This window comes from Notamacropus eugenii, chromosome 1, assembly GCF_028372415.1.
Source record: "Notamacropus eugenii isolate mMacEug1 chromosome 1, mMacEug1.pri_v2, whole genome shotgun sequence".
NCBI classification, from domain to species: domain Eukaryota; kingdom Metazoa; phylum Chordata; class Mammalia; order Diprotodontia; family Macropodidae; genus Notamacropus; species Notamacropus eugenii.
This window is the reverse complement of record NC_092872.1, coordinates 444,697,550-444,719,817: the sequence shown is the minus strand read 5'-3', so window position 1 is coordinate 444,719,817 and position 22,268 is coordinate 444,697,550. Positions and strand designations below refer to the sequence as shown.

The window sequence follows — 22,268 nt, the reverse complement described above, 5'->3', positions numbered from 1 at the left end:
TTCTTTCAAAGCTCAGTTCAAGTACCATCTTCTCCATGAAATCTTTCCTTATTCTCAAGGTATAAGTGCTCCCTTCCTCTATCAAATTACTTTTTATTTATGTATTTATTTTGCATACACACACATTTTTCCTAATAAAATGAAAGCTGTTTGAGGGCACAAACTAATTCATTTTTTTCTCTGTATCCCCAGTGTCTGGTATATAGTAGATATTATAAAATACTTGTGGACTGGATAAAGTACAAACCAGATTTCTGTTGAATGCATAACTTTTCATCATTAAAAATTGCAAACTACCACAGTAGATATGAATACAAGAAACTTCTGTCTCCTATGAATTATAGATATGCTTTTCTTCTTGCAGGAAGCTTCTCACATTCCTTTCCTACCTAATACATTTCCATAGTTAAATTCTTTGTCTAGGCCATGGTCACCTTAAACCAGGATTACCACAGAATCACTTTTTCTCACTATTCTATCTTCCTTCAACTATGCTGCAACAAAAGTAACTTTTCTCACCCCTCACCCACAGATGATTCTTCTTTGACTTCTCTATTACTCAGGGCAACAACTACCTTTTAAGCTTCTTCTTATCTTCCATAGCCCTTTCCAAATAAAGATTTTCCAAAGAAAAACAATAGTTTTTAACTGCCTGTGTGAAAAGCATGGTGCTTGATTGCTAGGAAGGACATGAAGTTTAGATACGACACTAACAACAGATAGTTATAAAACTAAGAGTTACTTTAGGTCTATTGTGGAAAACAATTGACTGAGATGAGGGAAGGTACTGCAGAGATTTAAAATGAATAAGCCTCCAAGAACTAAAATCAATTCAATAAGCATTTATTAAACACCTACAATGTGCAAGGCATTGTGCTTAGCAACGAGGATAAAAAGACAAAACAAAAAATAGTGCTCGTGGAGTAGATGTGATACTAGGGGAATGATGGACTTAGCACACCTTGTTAAATATTTGTTGAGTGGAATTAAACTTGGATTTAAGCTTCTCTACCTCTTCTCCTGAAAACAGCATTTTCCTTCTTGTCCTTATTTTCTACCCACTCCTTTCATTCTTCTTCTCCTTCTTTCTATAAAGGGGGACCACAAAGGAATCCTACTTGCTATTCAGTCAAATCTTCTCTCTCAAATCCTCCAACCTTTTTCTCACATTCTTCCTGCTCTTGAACACTTATATACTAGGAAAGTTGACCACCTGGTAATGAATTTATTTTAGTCACAGCAATTCCTGAAACCACCTTCAAAGTTAGGGAGAGGGTTTAAAAATTTGTATTGCTAGACGCAATCAATGGCCACACAGATAAAATTATGGATCTGCTGAATTACTGAAGTAGATAAAGGAAAAGATAAGTGATGCTAGAAGAGATCAGGTAATTACTGTTTCACATAGCTGCCAAAATAATCATCTAAACCACTAAAAGGGCAAGCAAAGTAGGATCTTTTGCTATTTTTTTAGTATAATCAAGAAGTATAATACCTCTGATTGAATCTTGTCTTAATCAACCAAGAGTCCTTACTAGGAATAAAGTACAAATACAAGAGTTTCTTTAACTAGAAACAGTACATGTATTTGTACTGTTAATATGATTAAGGATCTTCCCCACCCATTAATGGGCTTGCCCATTAAAGGGAGTTTGATTAGAGTCTGTCTGTGTCCATCCTTTTTAAGAAGATGACATGACATCAGAGAAATGATAATATGACTTGCACTTGACTTGGTTTTGAGTGAGGAAGGGCTGTGCAAAGTCACCAACCTCACTTTCTCCTTCTGAGTCATCTGGGTCCAGTGATCAGATATTCATCAGGATGACTGGAGATGGCCCAGGATGCAATGAGAGACCTTGGTCTTTTTAGGCTGGCCTTTTCAGGTACTCACTTAGAGGGAGGTAACACCCATTGAGTGAATAGGCCTCTTTAAGAAGTAGTCAGGAGGTGGCCCTTTTAATGAACAAAAGAAAAATAACTAAATCAACAGACACTGTTACTAAGTGATAATCACTCTAAGCCAGCCATTAAATGGAGCTTGGGCAGGGACCTACTGTTGTCTAGCCCATGGGCTTCAGAATGCACTGGGTTTAAGGTTTTGGGAACCAGAAGGGGAAAGGAAGGGAGGAAGGAAGAAAGGAAGGAAGGGAGGGAGGGAGGGAGAAAGAAAGAAAGGAAGGAAGAGAGCGAGGGAGGAAGGAAGGAAGGACATCTACCCAGTAAACTCCAAAGCCCCAAGGGAAGGGGAGAGGGAAACAGAAGGGAAAGGATGAGCAGGATTACCCAACTAGCTGGGTCCCCACTCAGGCAGTTTGGTTTACTCACAGTCTGTGTTCATCCTTTGTTTTTGAAGAAGACCATGACATCAGAGAAATGATGACATGACTTGCACTTGACTATGTTTTGAGTGAGAGAGGGCTGTGCAAGCTCACCCACCTCACTTTCAACTTCTGAGCTATCTGGATCCAGTGACCAGATATTCATCAACGCATCAGGATGACAGGAGATGATCCAGGATACAATGGGAGACCTTTGCCTTTTGAGGCTGGCCTTTTCAGGTATTCATTTAGAGGGAGTTAATGCCCATATAGGGATGTAAATAGTTTGCCCATATTAAATAACAAATTTTCTTTTTCTTTTCTCTTCCTGTTTATCTTTTTAAGCCTCTCTTGAGTCTTTTTTTTGAAAATGAAATTTTCTAATGAGCCTGGCCTTTTCACAGGGAAGGTCTGGAAATTCCTTATTTCATTGAATGTCTGTCTTCTTGTCTGAGACATTATGCTCAATTTTGCTTGGTAATTGATCCTTGCTTGTAGTCCAAACTCCTTTGCCTAATGCAGTATCTCATTCCAATCCCCCTGATCCTTTCATGGAGAATCTGCAAGGTCCTGTGTGATCCTGACTAGAGTTCCTTAATATTTAAATAGTTTCTTTCTGACTGCTGGCAGTATTTTCTCCTTGTCCTGATAATTTTGGAACTTGGCAACAATCTGCTTGGTGTTTTCAATTTGGGATCTCTTTAGGGAAGTGATAATGGATTCTTCCAATGACTATTTTGCTCTCTGGATCTGGGACCCCAAGGCAGTGTTCTTTGATGATTTCTGGGAAGATACTGTTTAGCATCTTCCCAGTTTGGAAGCGCTGTCTGTTGATTTCCTGAACTACATGATTGATATATAGGCTTGACTAAAGGAGATTGTTAACCCTCAAAAGTTGCTTTCCTTTTAGAAAAGCAGATCAAAGAACCTGTGAGAGCAGGCTTCCCTGTGTATGTTGGGGTGCTTACTCAACCACAGGTCAGAGGATGTCATTCTCCTACTTAGAAATCCCCTTTCAGTGATTCCCTCTTTCTTCCAGAATATAATAGAAATTCCTTAGGCTTTCAAGATTTGTCTTTAGTTTAACTTTTCAGACTTATTTTGTATTACCCTCCTTTATATACTCATGTCCTAGCCCACCCAGCCCTCTTGTCATTCCTCCTTCCATGTCTTTGCATGGGCTGCCCCCCACATCCTAAATGAATTCTTTTCTTACCTCTACTTTTTATAAGTTTTAGCTTCCTTTAATGCTCAGGTGTCACCTCTTAATGAAATCTTTCCTGATCTACCTGGTTATTAGTGCTTTTCCCTTCTCCCTCAAACAATTTTTAATCAATTTACATTTTGTATCCCTAAGGAATCTGAATTCCTTAGGAGCAGAATTTTTTTTTTTGTTATTAATCTCAGCACCTAGCAATGTGTTTTGTACACAGGAGGCATTATTAAAGGTTTGTTTCTTCAACTGATTCAATTAGAAATAAATTCAAAAGGAAATTTAGTTGACACATTTAAATCCATGAAGACCTTAGAATAAAAGTTCCTAGAAAGCAGGAACTGTATTTGTAACCATTATGAAAAGAACAGAGTACAGAGTAGATATAAATATGAAAATAGCATCAACTGTGCCTGGGGGACCCAGGTGCTGGTTTTGTTGCTAACTCTCTATGTGATTTTGAGTAAATAACATCAATTCTTTGGGCCTCAGTTTGTTTCAATGGATTGGACTAGCTAACTTAGTTAACTTAGATAACTTATCTCTTTCAGAGAACAGAATATCAGGCAATGGAACAGTCCTAACCTCCTTGTCCAGGTTTCACTGGCAGGCTCATCTCTGGTTTCTGGAGTCCTGCTAATGACACTGGGTTAATAGTAGATGAAGTGGAGAGTTCATTTGCAAGAGGCCCATCTCCTTCTCCGTCAATCTGTGTTCTTTCCATGTGTTCCTTGTCACCATCTTCCATTGGTGGGTCCATCAGTACATCCTCTAGCTCTTTCTGCAGCTGCTGTTCACTTCCATTCCCTACAATCTAAGGGTCATAAACACATGCAATCAGCAAGGACAAAAGAAAGACCAGCAATGATTAAAATTGGGTCTATGTTTCAAATAAATCATTAGCCTTCCTTTTAATAAAAAGATATCTTTCATTGCTTGTTTAAAAAAATAGAACAAATCAAGAATGGTAGTAAAGTTAAGTGGAGCTGCAGTTGCATTCTCAATTCATACAATTCCTCTTCAATACTTGAAAATTTGTGATTTTGTTTATGGGAACCCCCTTTATGGAAACAGACTGTAACTTCTCATGTCTACTTCATCTACTGTTATTGTTCCTTCCCTCTCCCCCACCCCAAAACATATGGAAGGAAGAAAGTGATGACCTGTTGGCCAATTTTTCTGATATTGAGTCACTTCTTACTTAATTATGCCAATCCTGGAATTAATTATAAACAGAAAGTCTATAGCAATACTCATACACAAAGCCTTTTTAGTTTAGTGGGAGCATAGCATGAAGATTCCATAATCCTGGAATCTCCAGCCTTCACCAAGGAAGCACAAGCTTTGGTTAGGTCCTATGTCAATCTGGAAAGGCTCTGAAAACAAGTCCAGCAAAGTGTCATTTGAGGACCCATCTAGCTAAGCCTAAAGAGATGTATCACCACCAGTATAACAAGCATAGAATATTTCTAGCCATAGCAACAAATATGGTCTAATGAGACAGAGAGGGGCTATGGGAAAGGTAACCACACCAATTAAATCATGCACTCCTGAGGTTCTGAAGTATATGAATGAACGTGACAGTGCATCAAAGTTGTCTGGTTGAATCCTCCTACAGTTTACTCAACTAGCGCCTACTGGTATTTTCATATTTTTATACGACCAGAAGGACAAAGTGCCTGAAATGAAACATTATTACTGCCACCTTATACTCTGAGAAGTAACCATCAAAAATTTATGATCCCTTAAAAAGCATTCTATTGGATCACTGTATATTTTATCACATCCATAGCAAGTAAAGGTTATTAGGTATTTTTGAGGAAACCTACTGCTATATGAGAAGGTGCCAATAGCTTTGACACATTCAAAGTATGAGTGGTAAAAAGGGTAACGCAATGCAACATGATTGTGGAAAAGACGATAAAAGAGGGGAACAATCAATTTGGAAGGCTTGTATAAAGATAGGCATACTAATGTACTGATGTGACCTGGACCAACCATTCTGGAAAACAGTTTGGAAAGTGTGTGTGTGTGTGTGTGTGTGTGTGTGTGTGTGTGAGTGTGTGTGCGTGTATACACACATCTTCCAAGGAAGCCAACGATAAAAAGAAAGATCTATTATACCAGTACCTTTTGCAAATTGGGAAATACATACCTTTTGACTGAGCAATGACTAAAAAAGTTTTGCTATATACCTGCAATGAAATATTACTACTTTCTACAAACCTAAGAATATGATACTATAGAGAAGTAAGGGAAGACATATGACAGATACAAAAGTAAGAAGAACTATGAAAACAATAAACATAGTGAATAAAGAGAAAACAATTAAACTGAATGCTATGAAATTACAATGATAAAGCTTGTATACAGAAATGACACATGAGGAAACAAGCATCTCCTTGTGGAGGTGAGGGAATTTCAGGTGTAGGATAACAGATAATGTCAGGCTTTTTCAAAGTGTTATTGGTTAGTTTTGCCAAAATGTTGATTTCTTTTTTCTTCTCTTTTTTGTTCTTTATTATAAGGGCTGGCTCTCTGGGAGGTACAGGAGCTATATAGGGAAATGTAGGAAGGTATCAATAATGATTTTTTGAAAAGTAACAGAGGATCCAATTTAGATACCTTTTGTCTCTTGCATGACATGATGCTGAAGGTAAAGAACTTAGAACCAGGAAGATATGAATTCAAGTCCTGCTTCTGACACATAATGACTGTGTGATCCTGCACAAATCACTTAGCCTCTTTGCTCTAGGCAACACTCTAAGATTATATATTTAAGAGAAAGTGCTAACCTGTAGTGGTTGAGGAAGTTCCTCACGGGAGTTCCCTGTACCAATGAAATTACAGATCTAGTACCTATCCCTATGACTTTTATTATATTGCATTATGAAAGAAAAGAGATGTCTTTAACTAAAGTAGAAGAAGCAATTCAGAAACTGTCCTGAACCTCCAACTCCCAAAATACAAAGATGTTTTCACAAATCCAGAGAGGATATTTATTAAATAAAATAAAAATAGTATTAACAGTTTGAATAATGAGAAAAGCTTTAAAAAAGTCAAATTAAAGGTCAGGTTTCATTGTAAAAAGAAAATTAAATTGACATCAAGTTACAAAAAGTCACAGAGTGTTGGAACAAGAGACCTTAGAACTTACCTAACACTATAGTTTTCCAAATTATGGACAACAAGTGATTGCGGGGAGTAATGGAGCAAGAGGTTCATGAATCTATATACACACACCAAGCACTGCTTTTTTGATCTTTAGTTACAACAAAGTGTAGTGTTCAATCTCCAACACCCATCAACAACTTGCTGCATTCTCATGCCTACATTCAACTAAGTCCCCAATGACAGCCCATTTGAGACGTGCCTAACCTTTTCTGTTATGCTCTCTAGAATGCTTGCTCTAACAAACTTTTAACTGTCTTTCTCACTCCTTATATCTCCTGGGCTTTGCTGAAACAGGACTCCCACTCAATGCCACCAGTTCCCTCATTATCTGTTGGCTATATTTACTCTTATATCATTGACTCTCTGGTATTGGTGGGGGAGTTGGAATACTACAAGTTCTTCACTGCTACTTCCAGAACTGCCCTTAAATACCTTCATTAAATTATCTCTCCTTCTTTAAGGTTCACACTAACCAAATTTATCAATCAGTCTAGATCCTGGTGGCTCTTATTTACAGCCCCCAAGACATTCTCCTTCCTTCAGCAATGAGTTGAGTGCCTATCTCACAGTCTTCTCTTTTTCCTAGCTCCTGTCTTCATATTCGGGGAATTCGGTATTCACAATGATATTCTTTCAAACACTCCAACTTCCCAGTTCCTCAATCTATCCAAGTTCCATGATTTATTCCTCTCCACTTCAACTACACACAAAGATAGTCAGTCATACCTTTGACCTCATTAGACCCACATGCATTCTACTTTCCTGTTCATAAACTCTTAAATTCCTTTATGTGATCATAATTTTATCTTTATATTTCCCATTAGAATGTATGACATAGTTTATGTAGCAGAAAACGTTAGCTATGTGACATCTGAGGCAATATACTTCATTTTGTGAGCCTTATTTCCTTACTTACAAAACAGGATGATAGCAATCCTTGCACTACCTATGTCACAGAGTTGGTGAGGAAAGTGCTTTGTAGAAATATAATTTACAATTACTGGCAGCAGAGCTGAAACTAGAATCTAGGGCTACTGAATATCAGTCTAAATTTTACAAACCTCACAAAAAAGTTGATATTTAGATGCCCATATTTATTATCATTATAACTATTAAAATAATAATGATTTCTAAAATAAAAAGGACACTAAGGAAAACTTTTCTTAAGAGATTTTTGAATGCTAGATTTCTATAGAATTAAAAGTTAAAAAGGAACTCAGTTGGAGATCATCTAGTCAAACTTAGTTATCTTAGAAAGGAAAAAGCTGAGGCAGTTATTTGACCAGTCACACGGAAAGTTAGTAGCAGAGCTTGTATTCAAAGCAAAGACTCTTTGGTTCCTGGTTCAGTGCATTTTTCTACCACATCGAAATGAGGGCATTTAAGATATATATATATATAGATCATATATGTTTGAGAAATGCCTAGATCAATGTTGTTCACGTTTCTGTTTTTTCTTTTTAATGTCACTTTAAAAATACATTTTATAAGTGCCTTTTGCCTCTATATTACAACCATGGGAGTGGGAAACAACCTCTAAGTATAAATGTATACAATACAGTGACTGCTTCTGTGGTGGAGGAAATAGGGCACTAGCCTTGAAGGTTGATAAGATCCTAGTTTCTTCAAATTTTACCTTAGACATTTACTAGCAGTGTAACTAAAAGTGCCCTCTACAATGCTACTAATAATTCCTTAATCACTGAATCTAATCCTCTTCTCAGACATTTCTTGACTTCTATTTAGTCTTTTAAAAAAAAATTTAATTTGTTTTCAATTTTCAACAATCACTTCCATCAGTCTTAAATTTTCTCCTCCTCCCTTTCCCTTCTATCCCCGAGATGGCATATAATCATATAGGTTCTATACATACATTGCTATTTTCACATTAGTCACGTTGCATAGAAGAATTAAAATGAATGGGAGAAGCCATGAGAAAAACCAAACAAAACCAAAACATAACACAAGAGAAAATATTCTGCTTTATTCTGCATTCTGATCCCATAGTTCTGTTCTCTGGATGTGGATAGCATTTTGCCTCGAGTCCTTTGGGAATGTTTTAGGTCCTTGCATTGCTGTGAAGGGTTAAGTCTACCAGAAACAGCCCTGAAACACTGTGGCTGTTACTGTGTATAATGTTCTCCTGGTTCTGCTCACTTCACTCAGCATCAGTTCATATAAATCTTTCCAGGCCTCTCTGAAATCTTCCTGTTCGTCATTTCTTATAGCACAATAGTATTCCATTGCATTCATATACTACAACTTGTTCAGCCATTCCCCAATTCATAGGCATCCCCTCAATTTCCAGTTCTTGGCTACTACAGAAAGAGCTGCTATAAATATTTTCGTACATGTAAGGTCTTTTCTCATTTTTATGATCTCTTTGAGATATAGCCCTATGCAGTCTTTTGACACTGAGGATCATCCTCTTCTTGATACTCTCTTTGTTTTCAAGATACTATTGTCTCCTACTTCTCCTACCTCTCTAACTTCTTAGTCTCCTTAGCAAGATCTTCATCCAGCTCATGCCCACTAACCTTGAGTGTCTTCCAATGTTGTCCTGCAAACTTATCTTTTCTCTCTATACCAAACTTACTTGACCTACTTCCCCTTTAAAAAAAAAAGTGCCCCCCCCGAAATCTACTTTCTTTAACCCTTTAATGAGCTTTTGAAATGTCATTTAAATTTTTTAAAAATGACATATCTTAAAATTAATAATTTATTGTAAGTTTGTGTTTCTTCCCTGTACTGAAATTTTGATGATGCAATATTACATCATATAACTGTATAGTATCATATTGTAAACAAGTCATTATATGCACATATTCCTGCCAATGCATGCTGGACTTCCTGACAATGTGTGACATGCTTACCTGCCAACACTTGCTTGTTAAGACCTGTCAGTGTATTTGACCATTGATCCGTTATATCTTGCATTTTGTGTATTTATTTGGAAGATAATGTAATCACCATGACTTTAACACTGTTATACAACAGATAAAATATGTACAAATAGTTTTTCAAATTTTCTTTTATTTTTATTGAATGCCCTCAACTGCTCCCAAGGCTACTACTGCCCCCCAGATCCTTTCATCATCTCCCCAAGGGGTGGTTGGCAACTTATATTCAATACTATTTTATCTAATCTGTTGCAATGGAATCATTGCAAATATCATCTCAATGCTGATGTTTCTCAGAACTACTTATCCAGTGCAAAACTCTCTAAACGTCCAGTCTCACATCTCCAACAGCCTACTGGACATCTTGAACTAGATGTCCCATAGACACCTCACACTACACATGTCCAAAAATGAACTCATTATCTAAACTCTCCCCTCTTTCTAATTTTCTTATTGTTATTTAAGGTACCTTCATCCTCCCAGTCACCCAGCCTCAAAATCTAGGTATCTTTCTCACTCTTTCTCATTTTCCATATTCAATCTGTTTCGTAGTTCTTTCTTCCCTTTAAAAAAAAAATTAATTTTTTTGAATCAGCAAGAATCTGCTTTCTCTCCCTCTTCCTAAACTCTGTCCTTGCCCCACCCCACCCCAAAAAACCCCAAGGAAGAAAACAAAATCCCTGTGATACATGTAGTCAGATGAAACAGATTTCCATCATACATACACTTACATACATACAAACACATATTTTTTTTTGTATACACAAGTGTGTATAAATAGAGATGAAAGTTCAAAATGAGGATAAGTGTGATTATATATAGACGCATATCTCTCATTTTGCATTATTTCACCTCTGTATCAGTAGGCTGGTAGAACATTTCATCAGCAGTCCTTTAGAATTGTGGCTGGTTATTAGGCTGATCAGAGTTCCTAAGTCTTTCAAAGTTGTGTGATTTTTTTGTTGTTAATGTATAAACTGTTCTCCTACTTCTCTTCACTTCTCTAAGTCATCCCAAGTTTCTCAAAAACCATTCTTTTCATCATTTTTTAACAGCACAATAGTATTTCATCACATTTACATATCATAAATTGTTTAAACATTCCTCAGGTGATGGCTGCTTCCTCACTTTCAAATTATTTGCCATGAAAAATAGTTGCTATAAATATTATTGAAAATTCCATCTCTTAATCTATGCTTCCTTTATTTTCCCCTTTTCTCCTTTCCTTCCTATTTGCCTGCTGAATAAAATGGCATATTGCTGCACAAAAATTGTGTTATATGTGTATTTTTTTCCGCCCTTTGAACAGTACAGATGAAGTTCAAGTGATATCCATCCTCCCACAACTCTTCCTCTCTATTTGCACAGACTTTTACTTGTGTACTCTGATTATGAAAGAGAATTTTCTAAGCTCTCCACTTTTTTATAGTTATGGATGCTAAATTGTGTAAGAGCCTGACTGTGGCTCCTCAGTACTTGAATTGTTCTTTTTGGCTGCCTGAAGCACTTTCACTTTGACCTGGAATCTGGCTATGATGTTACTCAGAGTTTTCATTTTGGGGTTTCTTTCAAAAGGCGACTAGTGGATTCTTTCTATTTCCACTCTGCCCTCTGGGTTCCAAGACACGTGGTAAGTTTTTTTTCCTCCAATAATTTCTTGAAATGAGGTCTTTTTCTTGGTCAGGGCTTTTAGGTGGTCCAATGATCCTGAAATTTTCTCTCCCTTTTTCATTTTCCAGGTCACTTGTCTCTCTCTCTCTCTCTCTTTTTTTTTAGTATTTAAATTTATTTAAGTTTTCAACATTCATTTCCACAAAATTTTGGGTTCCAAATTTTCTCCCCATTTCTCCCCTCCCCCACCCCAAAACACCGAGCATTCTAATTACCCCTATTACCAATCTGTTCTCCCTTCTAACATCCCTCCCTTCCTTTATCCCCATCTTCTCTTTTGTCCTGAAGGGCAAGATAAACTTCTATACCCCATTACCTGTATTTCTTGTTTCCTAGTTGCAAGAACAATACTCATCAGTTGTTCCTAAAACTTTGAGTTCCAGCTTCTCTTCATCCCTTCCTCCCCACCCTATTCCCTTTGGGAAGGCAAGCAATTCAATATAGGCCATATCTGTGTAGTTTTGCAAATGACTTTCATAATAGTCATGTTGTGCAAGACTAACTGTATTTTCTTCCATCCTATCCTGCCCCCCGTTTCTTCTATTCTCTCTTTTGATCCTATCCCTCCCCAATATTGCTCCCTCCTTCCACTGCCCTCTCTTCCATTATCCCTCACACCCTGCTTATCCCCTTCTCCCCCACTATCCTACATTGTAAGATAGGTTTTCATACCAAAATGAGTGTGCATTTTATTCCTTCCTTTAGTTAAATGTGATGAGAGTAAGCTTCATGTTTTTTTCTCTCACCTCCCCTCTTTTTCCCTCCACTGAAAAGTCTTTTACTTGCCTCTTTTATGAGAGATAATTTGACCCATTCCATTTCTCCCTTTCTCCTCCCAATATATTCCTCTCTCACCCCTTAATTTCATTATTTTAAGATATGGTCCTATCCTATTCAATTCACCCTGTGCTGTCTTTGTGTGTGTGTGTGTGTGTGTGTGTGTGTGTGTGTGTGTGTGTGTATGTGTGCGTGTGTGTGTGTAACCCCACCAACTACCCAGATACTGAAAAAAGTTTCAAGAGTTACAAACATTGTTTTTCCATGTAGGAATGTAAACAGTTCAACTTTAGTAAGTCCCTTATGACTTCTCTTTGCTGTTTACCTTTTCATGCTTCTCTTCATTCTTGTGTTTGAAAGTCAAATTTTCTTTTCAGCTCTGGTCTTTTTTATCAAGAATGCTTGAAAGTCCTCTATTTCAATGAAAGACCATTTTTTTCCCCTGAAGTATTATACTCAGTTTTGCTGAGTAGGTGATTCTTGGTTTTAGTCCTAGTTCCTTTGACTTCTGGAATATCATATTCCATGCCCTTAGATCCCTTAATGTAGAAGCTGCTAGATCTTATGTTGTCCTGATTGTATTTCCACAGCACTCAAATTGTTTCTTTCTAGCTGCTTGCAATATTTTCTCCTTGACCTGGGAACTCTGGAATTTGGCCACAATATTCCTAGGAGTTTCTCTTTTTGGATCTCTTTCAGGAGGGGATCAGTAAGATTCTTTCAATATTTATTTTGCCCCCTGGTTCTAGAATATTAGGGCAGTTTTCCCTGATAATTTCATGAAAGATGACGTCTAGGCTCTTTTTTTTGATCAAGGCTTTCAGGTAGTCCCATAATTTTAAAATTGTCTCTCCTGGATCTATTTTCCAGGTCAGTTGTTTTTCCAATGAGATATTTCACATTATCTTCCATTTTTTCATTCTTTTGGTTTTGTTTTGTGATTTCTTGGTTTCTCATAAAGTCATTAGCCTCCATCTGTTCCATTCTAATTTTGAAAGAACTATTTTCTTCAGTGAGCTTTTGAACCTCCTTTTTCATTTGGCTAATTCTGCTTTTTAAAGCATTCTTCTCCTCATTGGCTTTTTGAACCTCTTTTGCCAGTTGAGTCAGCCTATTTTTCAAGGTGTTATTTTCTTCAGCATTTTTTTGGATCTCCTTTAGCAAGGTGTTGACCTGCTTTTCATGCTTTTCTTGCATCTCTCTCATTTCTCTTCCCAGTTTTTCCTCCACCTCTATTACTTGATTTTCAAAATCTGTTTTGAGCTCTTCCATGGCCTGAGCCCATTGAATATTTATTTTGGATGTTTGGGATATAGAAGCCTTGACTTTTATGTCTTTCCCTGATGGTAAGTATTGTTCTTCCTCATCTGAAAGGATGGGAGAAGGTATCTGTTCACCAAGAAAGTAACCTTCTATAGTCTTATTTTTTTCCCCTTTTTTGGGCATTTTTCCCAACCAGTTACTTGACTTTTGGGTCCTTTGTCAAGAGTAGGGTATACTTTGGGAATCTGTGAGATCTCAGTTCCTCCAAGGTGGCATGATCAAGCATTTACTGGTCTGGTCGCAGAGAGGGATTTTTATGCTCAGAATCTTAGCATTTACCTCTCCACAGCCACCTGGCCTCCAGTTCCCAAGTCAGCACTGGGGGCTGATTTTCAGATAAGCTGGATGGGCAGGGCCGCCAGTCAGTGTGAAACAAAGACCAGCTTGGCCAGGGCCTCTAAACAGGGCTGAGGTAAGACTCAGCTCTTCAGTGCCCCCACGGGTTTTTACACTCCAACAATGGAGCTTCCATATGGGCTGCTGTCTGCTGCCGAAGCTATGGGAAGGCCCTTCTCCCTTCCTGGCCAGCTGAGAAAACCCTGTCACTGACCTTTGGCACCTGTGGGTTGAAGGATCTGAGGACCCACTGCTCCTGGGACTGGGGATTCTGTGACTGGAGATTCTGTCCCCGAGGGCTGTTCGTGAGCCATGCTACATGCCAATGCTGGGCTAGGCTCCGCTCTGCGTCTGGTGCAACCGATGTTTCCCATGGGTCTTTCAGGTCACTCTGGGCTGGAAATCTCCTCCACTTCTGCTGCTCCAAAATTTGTTGAGAGTCCCTCTCTACAGGTATTTTATGGGCTGTGGGGGGAGGCCCTGTGTATGTGTGTATTTCTGCTCTGTCCCCCAGGTCAGTTGTTTCTGTTATGAGATAGATACCTTAAATATTTAAAAATATTTTTCAATCTTTTAGTTTTGTTTTAATAGTTAATAGTTACTGGCTTCTGTTTAGTTCATTGTGATTTTCAGAAAGTTTGATGTTTGGGCAAGGTTTTATACCTCTTGTTTCAAGATGATAATTTCTTTTTCTGATTCTTCCATAGTTTTTAATCTTTTTTCCAATTTTTTTCATTAAGTGCTTTCATTTCATCTATAAAACATTTTTAACTCTGGAAAAACAAACAAATGCCAAACCCTCTTGTCTTATATTTTCTAGGAATTCTAGCTGAATCTGTGCCCACCCTATCTTTTTCTGTGAAGATTTTTGTGTAGATATTTTGGAAACATTCCCTTCTTCTGGATTTATTTTTTGAACATTCCTGTCCCCATAAAAGCTTTTTCTTTTTTTGTTTGCACAAAACAGCCTACTTTATAACTTTGGACTTAATGTCAGGGCCAACCTCTGTATACTTCTGGAGGGAAAGGTCTAAGCTGGTTCTGTTGCTCCTTTTTGGGGGTACTCAGTAACGTGTTATTTCAGGATATCAGGGACAGCACAAGCTTATAGTGATCCCACAATAGACTAATCCAGTAAAAAGTCTGCTTGCTGTTCCTCTGGCCTGAGCTCTGTAACTTCCTGACCTGGGTTTAGGTCTGAGAAATAAATAGGTTGGTAGTCTTGCCTGTTAGGAGTTTTAGTGAATTCTTGCTAGACTCAGTCACTATCAGCCAGCTGGAAAGTTCTGCTCATTCACAGTGACAGAACTGTAGGATTCCCTTTGGTCTGGGATTACTGTCCTGGTTATGACTTGTAGGTTTCAGACTAAGCTAGAAGTAGGAGACTGAGACCCTTCTGTGCTCCTGACACATACTCTACCTACTTGCTGTTTGCTTCTGAACTTGTTCCTCTTTCAGTATACAAACTTGGGTCCTGACAATGCTTCTTACTTCAGAATGCCACTCCTCAAAGCAGGTCCCCTCTTCAGTCCATCCTAGATCTATGACCCAGAACTGGGTAGCAATAGACAAATCTGCCAGTTGATACTTAATTCTCCCACACTGCATGAGATCACTGAATCTCCACTGGTCGTCCCCCATGCCTGGAATTCTCTTCTTCCTCATCTGTATCCTCTCTTCAAGTCTCAGCTAAAATCTCACCTTTTACAAGAAACCTTTACAAATTCTCCTTAAGTGTAATGCCTTTCCTTTTGTGATTATCTCTAATTTATCCTGTTTGTATCATGTTTTTACACAGTATTTCATCTGCCCCATCAGACTGTAAGCTCACTAAGAACAGAAATTATTTTTTGTCTTTCTTTGTATTCTCAGCACCTAGCAATGTACCTGGCACAAAGCTGGCACTTAATAAATTGTTTTTGACTACGTGACTCTGAGAAAGTCACCCAACCCACTCTATGACTTTCATCTTCTGTAAAATAAGGTCTGACTCAGGGGCCTTTAATATTCCCCCCCACACCCCCAGCTCTAAATCTATGATACTATGATCATGTATACAGTTTTCTCCCCTTATAGGTCTTTGAATCTGTGCTCTAAGGGAGGGTCTCTGTCACTGTCGTTTTTTTTTTTTTCCCAATTACTATTCTGGTTTTCTCCTAGAGATCTTTAAATTTTTGTTGTTTTTAGTCAATGTGTCTGTTCTTCAGGTACTGCTTATTTCACACTATATCAATTTATACAAATATTCTCCTATTTTCTGAATTTCTCATTTTTGTCACTTTTTACTATATAACAGAAATCCATTATCCATATAGTTTGCTCAGTCTTTTCCCAATCAAAGCCCCCACACTCTTATTTCTAGTTCTTTGCCTATCACAAAGAGTGCTATGAATATTATGCATATATTCAATATTTATTTCTGTCCTTGGATTCTTTGGCATATTTGCCCAATAGTAAAGTCACTGAATCAAAAGATATTTTCTTTTCTTACATAATATTACTTTCCTTACATAATTTCAAATTAATACATGTTTCTGGTTTTTAACCAGTACCAAGTAATTTGATGACTGCTACTTTGCATATAGTTTGAAGTCTAGTAATGCTATGCTCTCTTCACTAACCCTTTTTCTCATTATTTCCAATAAGATGACAGACCTTTTGCTCTTCCAAGTGAATTCTGTTATTATCTGTTTCTATAAAGTATGCTCTACGTAATTCAACTGGAATAGCACTAAAGTTCTAAATGAATTTGGGGACTCATCATTTTTATGAGCAATGATGCTAATTTCTGTCTCCATTTATTTCTAAATAATGTAGATATTTTTTCATTAGTAGGTTACCATGAACTTATTGATAACATTATTGACTTTCCTAATGTATGTATTTTAATAGCATTAGAAAAGCAGCCCCCAAATGGCTTATTCAACTTTTTTTTTTTTTTAATATGAATAAGTATACTGATAAGGCCAGTACTGATCATCTACAAGCAAATGAGGCACTGTGCTGTAGGGAAAAGAGCACAAAGGATTTAGGTCAGAGATCTGAGTTTGATTCCGAGGTCACTGACTTAATACATATATAACAAGTCACTTGGCCTCTCTGGGCCTCAGTTTCCCTGGACTTCATTTATAAAATGAATGAATTAGATCTTTTCTAAAGTCTCTCTCAATTCTAAGTCCTATGACTTAGGAAATAAACCTAATTTGAGTATGTTAAATCAGAGGTATTTCCAGGGAGATTTTGTTGTGGCATGAGGTCACAATACTTCCTAGTACAGAATGAATCAAATTAAAATGTAATTAGAAAATATTTGATAAAATAAATAAAAATATGATAAAATGCAAACAATATTAATATGTGGTTTTCCTACTCAACAGATGGACTGCAGGGATTTAGTGGTTCCCTTTTTGACTCTGACACCACTGTGCTAAATTATTCTGGGGGCTGTATTCTCTGACAGGGCACATCAATTCTAACTCCAAGTTAATGTAATTAATGGTGGCTCTCAGTTTTAATTTCAGCAATTTAATTTAAGAGAATTTACTTTCATACTGTAGTTAGACTCAAAAATTGCCTTGTGTTTGGTCACAAAGACAAAAATTTTAAGAGGTCAGACTCTGCTAAATTCATGTGTGTTGGCTAATTAAGTAAACCTTTTTTGATATAGGGAAGGTAGAGAAGGGAGCTCTAAAAGTCTTAAATAAGTTGCAGCCCAAGGGTCACGTACATCACACATTGGATATCTGGATTCTACACTGTATACTTAAAGCAAATAAAGAAAACTGGTTTCTCAAAATGCCTCAGTTCCCACTCCCTAGATCAAACCACAGTAATAACACAACAGGAAAAGCTTCAAATTGAGTAACTTCTTTAGCCACAAAACTAAATTTAAAGCTGAGTCATCAAGAAAAAAAACGTAAGTCTAGTGAAGTCATGAAGCAAACACTTTTTAAATACAACAAAATTCCATATTCCAGTTTTGAAGATTGGAGTCAGCCAACGGAAAATGTTATTATATCCAATTCTATTCATTCATTGCTTTGTGGTTTTGTTTAAATCCTAAATTTCTTTGTTTCTGAGTTATATCTCAACTACAAAATGAAGACAAATACTGACCCAATTCCTTACCTCATTGTTATGCAATGAGGACAAAAACATCACATCTCAGATACTGTTTTTATGCATTAGCCTTGACAGGAACCTGATTTTCCTCTGATGACGCTGCATCCCTGTGTATCCTCTCTTCCACAGGCTATACCTTCTCTCATATGGGATATGGAGCATTGGTCATGGAAAAGGAGTCTGAATATTCTTTTCTCCCCATTATCATTTCCAGATTCTCCTTTTGCCACCTCACTCAATAACATTTACTTTGCTGAAGTTCATAACAAGTTCCACCCAATTAAAATAATGTTAGCTGTAGTATATAGCCCCCAGGTCCTTTTTTAAATAAGGAGTTCAGCATCTGGCTAACCATATTCTTTTCTTTCCTAACAACTACTTTTATACTGAGACATTAATACTTGTGTAGATACGCCCTCAAACTCCATAATCTCCATTTCCTCAACTTCTTTACTTTCCAAAATGCACTCAAATTCACTTCAGCAACATATAGGGATAGACACACATTAGATCTTGCCATTATCAGAATTGAATAAATGTACTGTCATTCAATCTCTGGGTCAGAAGAGACCTCAGAACATTCTTCAAAGTGTCATTATGCACAAAAGTATTCTACTTCCCTAATTAGAAACTCTGACATTCTCCTATCTTAGCATCACTATCATTATTCTCTCCCTCCTTGTGCTTCAACCTTCCTACATCTATTCTTAAACCTCAATACCTTCTCAGGATCATTACCCTTTCTCTGACTTCATTGTCCTTTCAACCTCAACCCAATAGACAGCCATTTCAACCCTACACCGCATTTTGTTCTCAAACCCCTTGACTGTTGTCCTACTGCTGGTTTTCTCTTAACAAATGTCTAACCCTGCATTATTCTCACCACTTGTATCTTCCTGGCTTACTTATGAGCTACTAAATGAAGTTGGTGAAAATTTTACAACTGTGTTCATTGGGCACCTTTCAAATTTATGTTATTCAACCTTATCTGAGCCCTCACTGCAGTAAGGAAGTACTCTCATTCTTCCAAGTTAATTCCCACAGAACATATTGCAAACCATCTCTCCCCTCCTGAAGCCCCTCATACTTCCTTCTCCCACGCTCTCTACTGAGTAATTTGCCTCTTTACTTCACTGAAAAAACTGAGATCATTTGGCATGAGTTCTCTTTTCTCCAAACCCTTTGGAAATACTGATGCCAAAATAGCAGAGTAAGGAAAGAACCTTCTGAAGCCCTCCCAAACTCCCTTCTGAATATTGAGAAAAAAACCTCAGAATTGATTTAGGAGCAGGGAAGCAGCTTACCAGTCCAGCAGTAAAGGTTTGTCTCATTGGGGTGGGAGGAAAGTGAGGTCTAAGAGGAGTAGTAGCAGCCAGCCTGGGGCAATCCACCAGTGCAGCCCCCCTCTCCAACAAGCCAGCAAACCCCTAGGCAAGTGAGCAGTCTGTAAAGCTCATCAAGACTCCATTCCAGCGACCCTAGCCCCAGCACAAGGTCCCAGTAAAGCTTTGACCCCATGGTTGGCCAACAGCAAGACTCCACCCCTGGGGCCTACCAGTAGAGACACCCTATTTCCATAGCAATCCAGCATCAGGGCCCCACCCCTTGGGCAGATCAGCAACAAAATTACTCCTCCAAGGTGAGCCACCAGAAAGACTCTGTTACCATAGCAACCCACTAGCAAGGTCCCATTCCTGGAGCTGGTGAGCAGCTAAACCCCATACCCAAGGGAGACAAACAATGGGGCCCCACACCCCAGTACAAGCCAGAAAGGAAGCCTCTTCTTTGGAGAAAGCAAGCAACTAAGCCCCAAAGTCCAGTGAAAGCCAGCAGTAAGACTCAGGTCCCAGCACAAAAAGCATGGGACAGTACAGAACCAGAGCCCAACGCTCACATAAGAACACCAAGTCACCAAAAAAAGGCAGAAAAAATTAGCAAAAAGCAAAAAATAGACTTGACTCTAAAAAGTTATTATAAAGATAGGCAGGATAAAGGAATAAATTTAGAAGAGGACAATAGTGTCAAGATGGCTCAAAGAAAAATGCAATTTGGTTTCAGGTCCAAAAAGAATTCCTGGAAGAGCTTTAAAAGGACTTTAAAATGTAAATTAGAGAAGTAGAAGAAAAACTGGGAAAACAAATGAGTGACACAAGAGAATCATGAAAAGAGTCAATAGCATGGGAAAAGATATACACAAATTTACTGCAGAAAATAACTCCCTAAAAAATAGAATTGGCCAAATGAAAAAGGAAGTTCAAAAGCTCACTGAAGAAAGTTATTCCTTAGAAATTAGAATTGTACAAGTGGAAACTAATGACTCTGAGACATCAAGATGTCATAAAACAAAATTAAAAAGTAAAAAAAGTAAGAAAATGTGAAATTTCTCACTGAAAAAACTGACCTTGAAAATAGATTTAGGAGAGATAATATAAGAATTATTAGACTACCTGAAAGCCGTGATTAAAAAAAAAAAGGGGGGCCTGGACAACATCTTTCAAGAAATTATCAAAGAACACTACCCTATATTAGAACCAGAGGGCAAAACAGAACTTAAAAGAATCTACCCATCACTGCCTGACAGAGACCCCAACATGAAAACTCCCAGGAAAATGATAACCAAATACCAGAGCTCATAGATCAAGGAGAAAGTACCGTGAGCAGCAAAAAAGAAAAAAAATCAAGCAGAGCTTCAGTCAGAATTACACAAGATTTGGAACCTTTCATATTAAAGAACCAGAGGGTTTAGAATATGATATACCTGAAGGAAAAGGAGTTAGGATTACAACCAAAAATCACCTACCCAGCAAAAAAGAAGATAATATTTCAAGGGAAAAAAATAGACTTTGAAGCACTTCTAATTAAAAGACCAGAGCAGAATAAAAAAAAAAAATTACTTCCAAATACAAAACTCAATGGAAACATGAAAAAGTAAAAAAGAAACGAGGAAAAAAAATAAGAAAATCAGTAAGGTTAAACTGTTTATATTTCTATATGGGAAGATATTATTTGTAACTCTTAACAACTTTATTACTATAAGAGCAATAAAAAGGAGTATATATATATATATATATGTAGACAGAAGGTGTGGACATAAAGTGACTGATAGGATAATACACCAAAAAACAAAATAAAGGCTCAAAAAAGAAAACTGCACTGGACAAAGGAGGAGGGGGGGAGACTGAATGAGGTAAATTGATGCACATAAAAGAAGCATGAAAGAGCTATTATAATGGAGAGGAAGATAGGGGATGGTTGGCAAAGCTTAAAACTTACTCTCATCAAAACTGTCTCAGAGAGGGAACGACATAAATACCTAGTTGAACCTAGAAATCTTATCTTACCCTATAAGAAAGAAAAAAGGCATGGAGAAAATATAAGGGGGAAGGGTACTAATAAAAGGGAGGTTATACTGGGGAAGAAGTAAAACACTTGGAAGGGGGTGTAAGAGAGAAAAGGGGATAAATAAGCAAAAAATAGCATGGAAGGAAATAAACAGTTAGTGACTATAACTATAAATTTAAGTGGGATGAACTCACTCATAAAATGGAAGGGGATTGCAGAATGCATTATAAAACAGAATCCTTCAATATATTGTTTACAAGAAAGTTATTTCAAGTGGAGAGATATACACAAGGTAAAGGTAAGGTACTAGTGCAGAATTTATTATGCTTCAGCTGAATCAAAGAAAGCAGGGGTAGCAATCATGATCTCAGACAAAGCAAAAGCAAAAATAGATCTAATTAAAAGAGATAAAGAAACTGCATCTTGCCAAAAGGTACTATAGACAATGAAATCATATCAATACTAACCATATATGCACCAAATGATATAGCACCTAAATTTTCGAAGGAGAAGCTGAATAAATTACAGGAGGATAAAATTGTACTAGGGGAGGACCTTCAACTTTCCCTCTCAGAACTAGATAACTCTAACTACAAAATAAACAAGAAATTAAGAAAGTAAATAACAATTCTGCAAAAGTTAGATCTCTCTCTGGAGAAAACTAAATAGGAACAGAAAGGAATATACCTTTATCTCAGCAGTACATGGTACCTACACAAAAATTAACCATGTATTCAGACATAAAAATCTCACAACCTAATGCAGAAAAGCAGAACTAGTAAACACATCCTTTTCAGATTACAATGCAATAAAAATTACATTCAATAACAGATAATGGAGAGATTAAAATTAATTGGAAATTAAATAATCTAATCCTAAAAAACAAATGGGCTAAAGAACAAATCATAGAAATAATTGATAATTTCATTAAAGAAAATGACAACAATGAGACAGCATACCAAAATTTACAGAATGTGGCCAACACAGTACTTCAGGAAAAATGCCTATCTCCCTTACATAAATAAAATAGAGAAAAAGCAAATGAATGAACTGGACAATGCAACTAAAAAAAACTAGAAAAAGAACAAA

At 37.2% G+C, this 22,268-nt stretch overlaps 1 protein-coding gene across 4 annotated transcripts in view; it reads right to left on the bottom strand.

Moving 5' to 3' along the window:
• RABGAP1 (RAB GTPase activating protein 1) overlaps nt 1-22,268 on the bottom strand; it is a 217,273-nt gene that overhangs the window by 150,626 nt on the left and 44,379 nt on the right. For all 4 annotated transcript variants that reach the window (XM_072631849.1, XM_072631850.1, XM_072631848.1 and 1 more), the window contains exon 3: nt 4,120-4,348. In XM_072631849.1, coding sequence (XP_072487950.1) covers nt 4,120-4,348 — 229 coding nt within the window. The remainder of the gene's footprint in view (nt 1-4,119; nt 4,349-22,268) is intronic.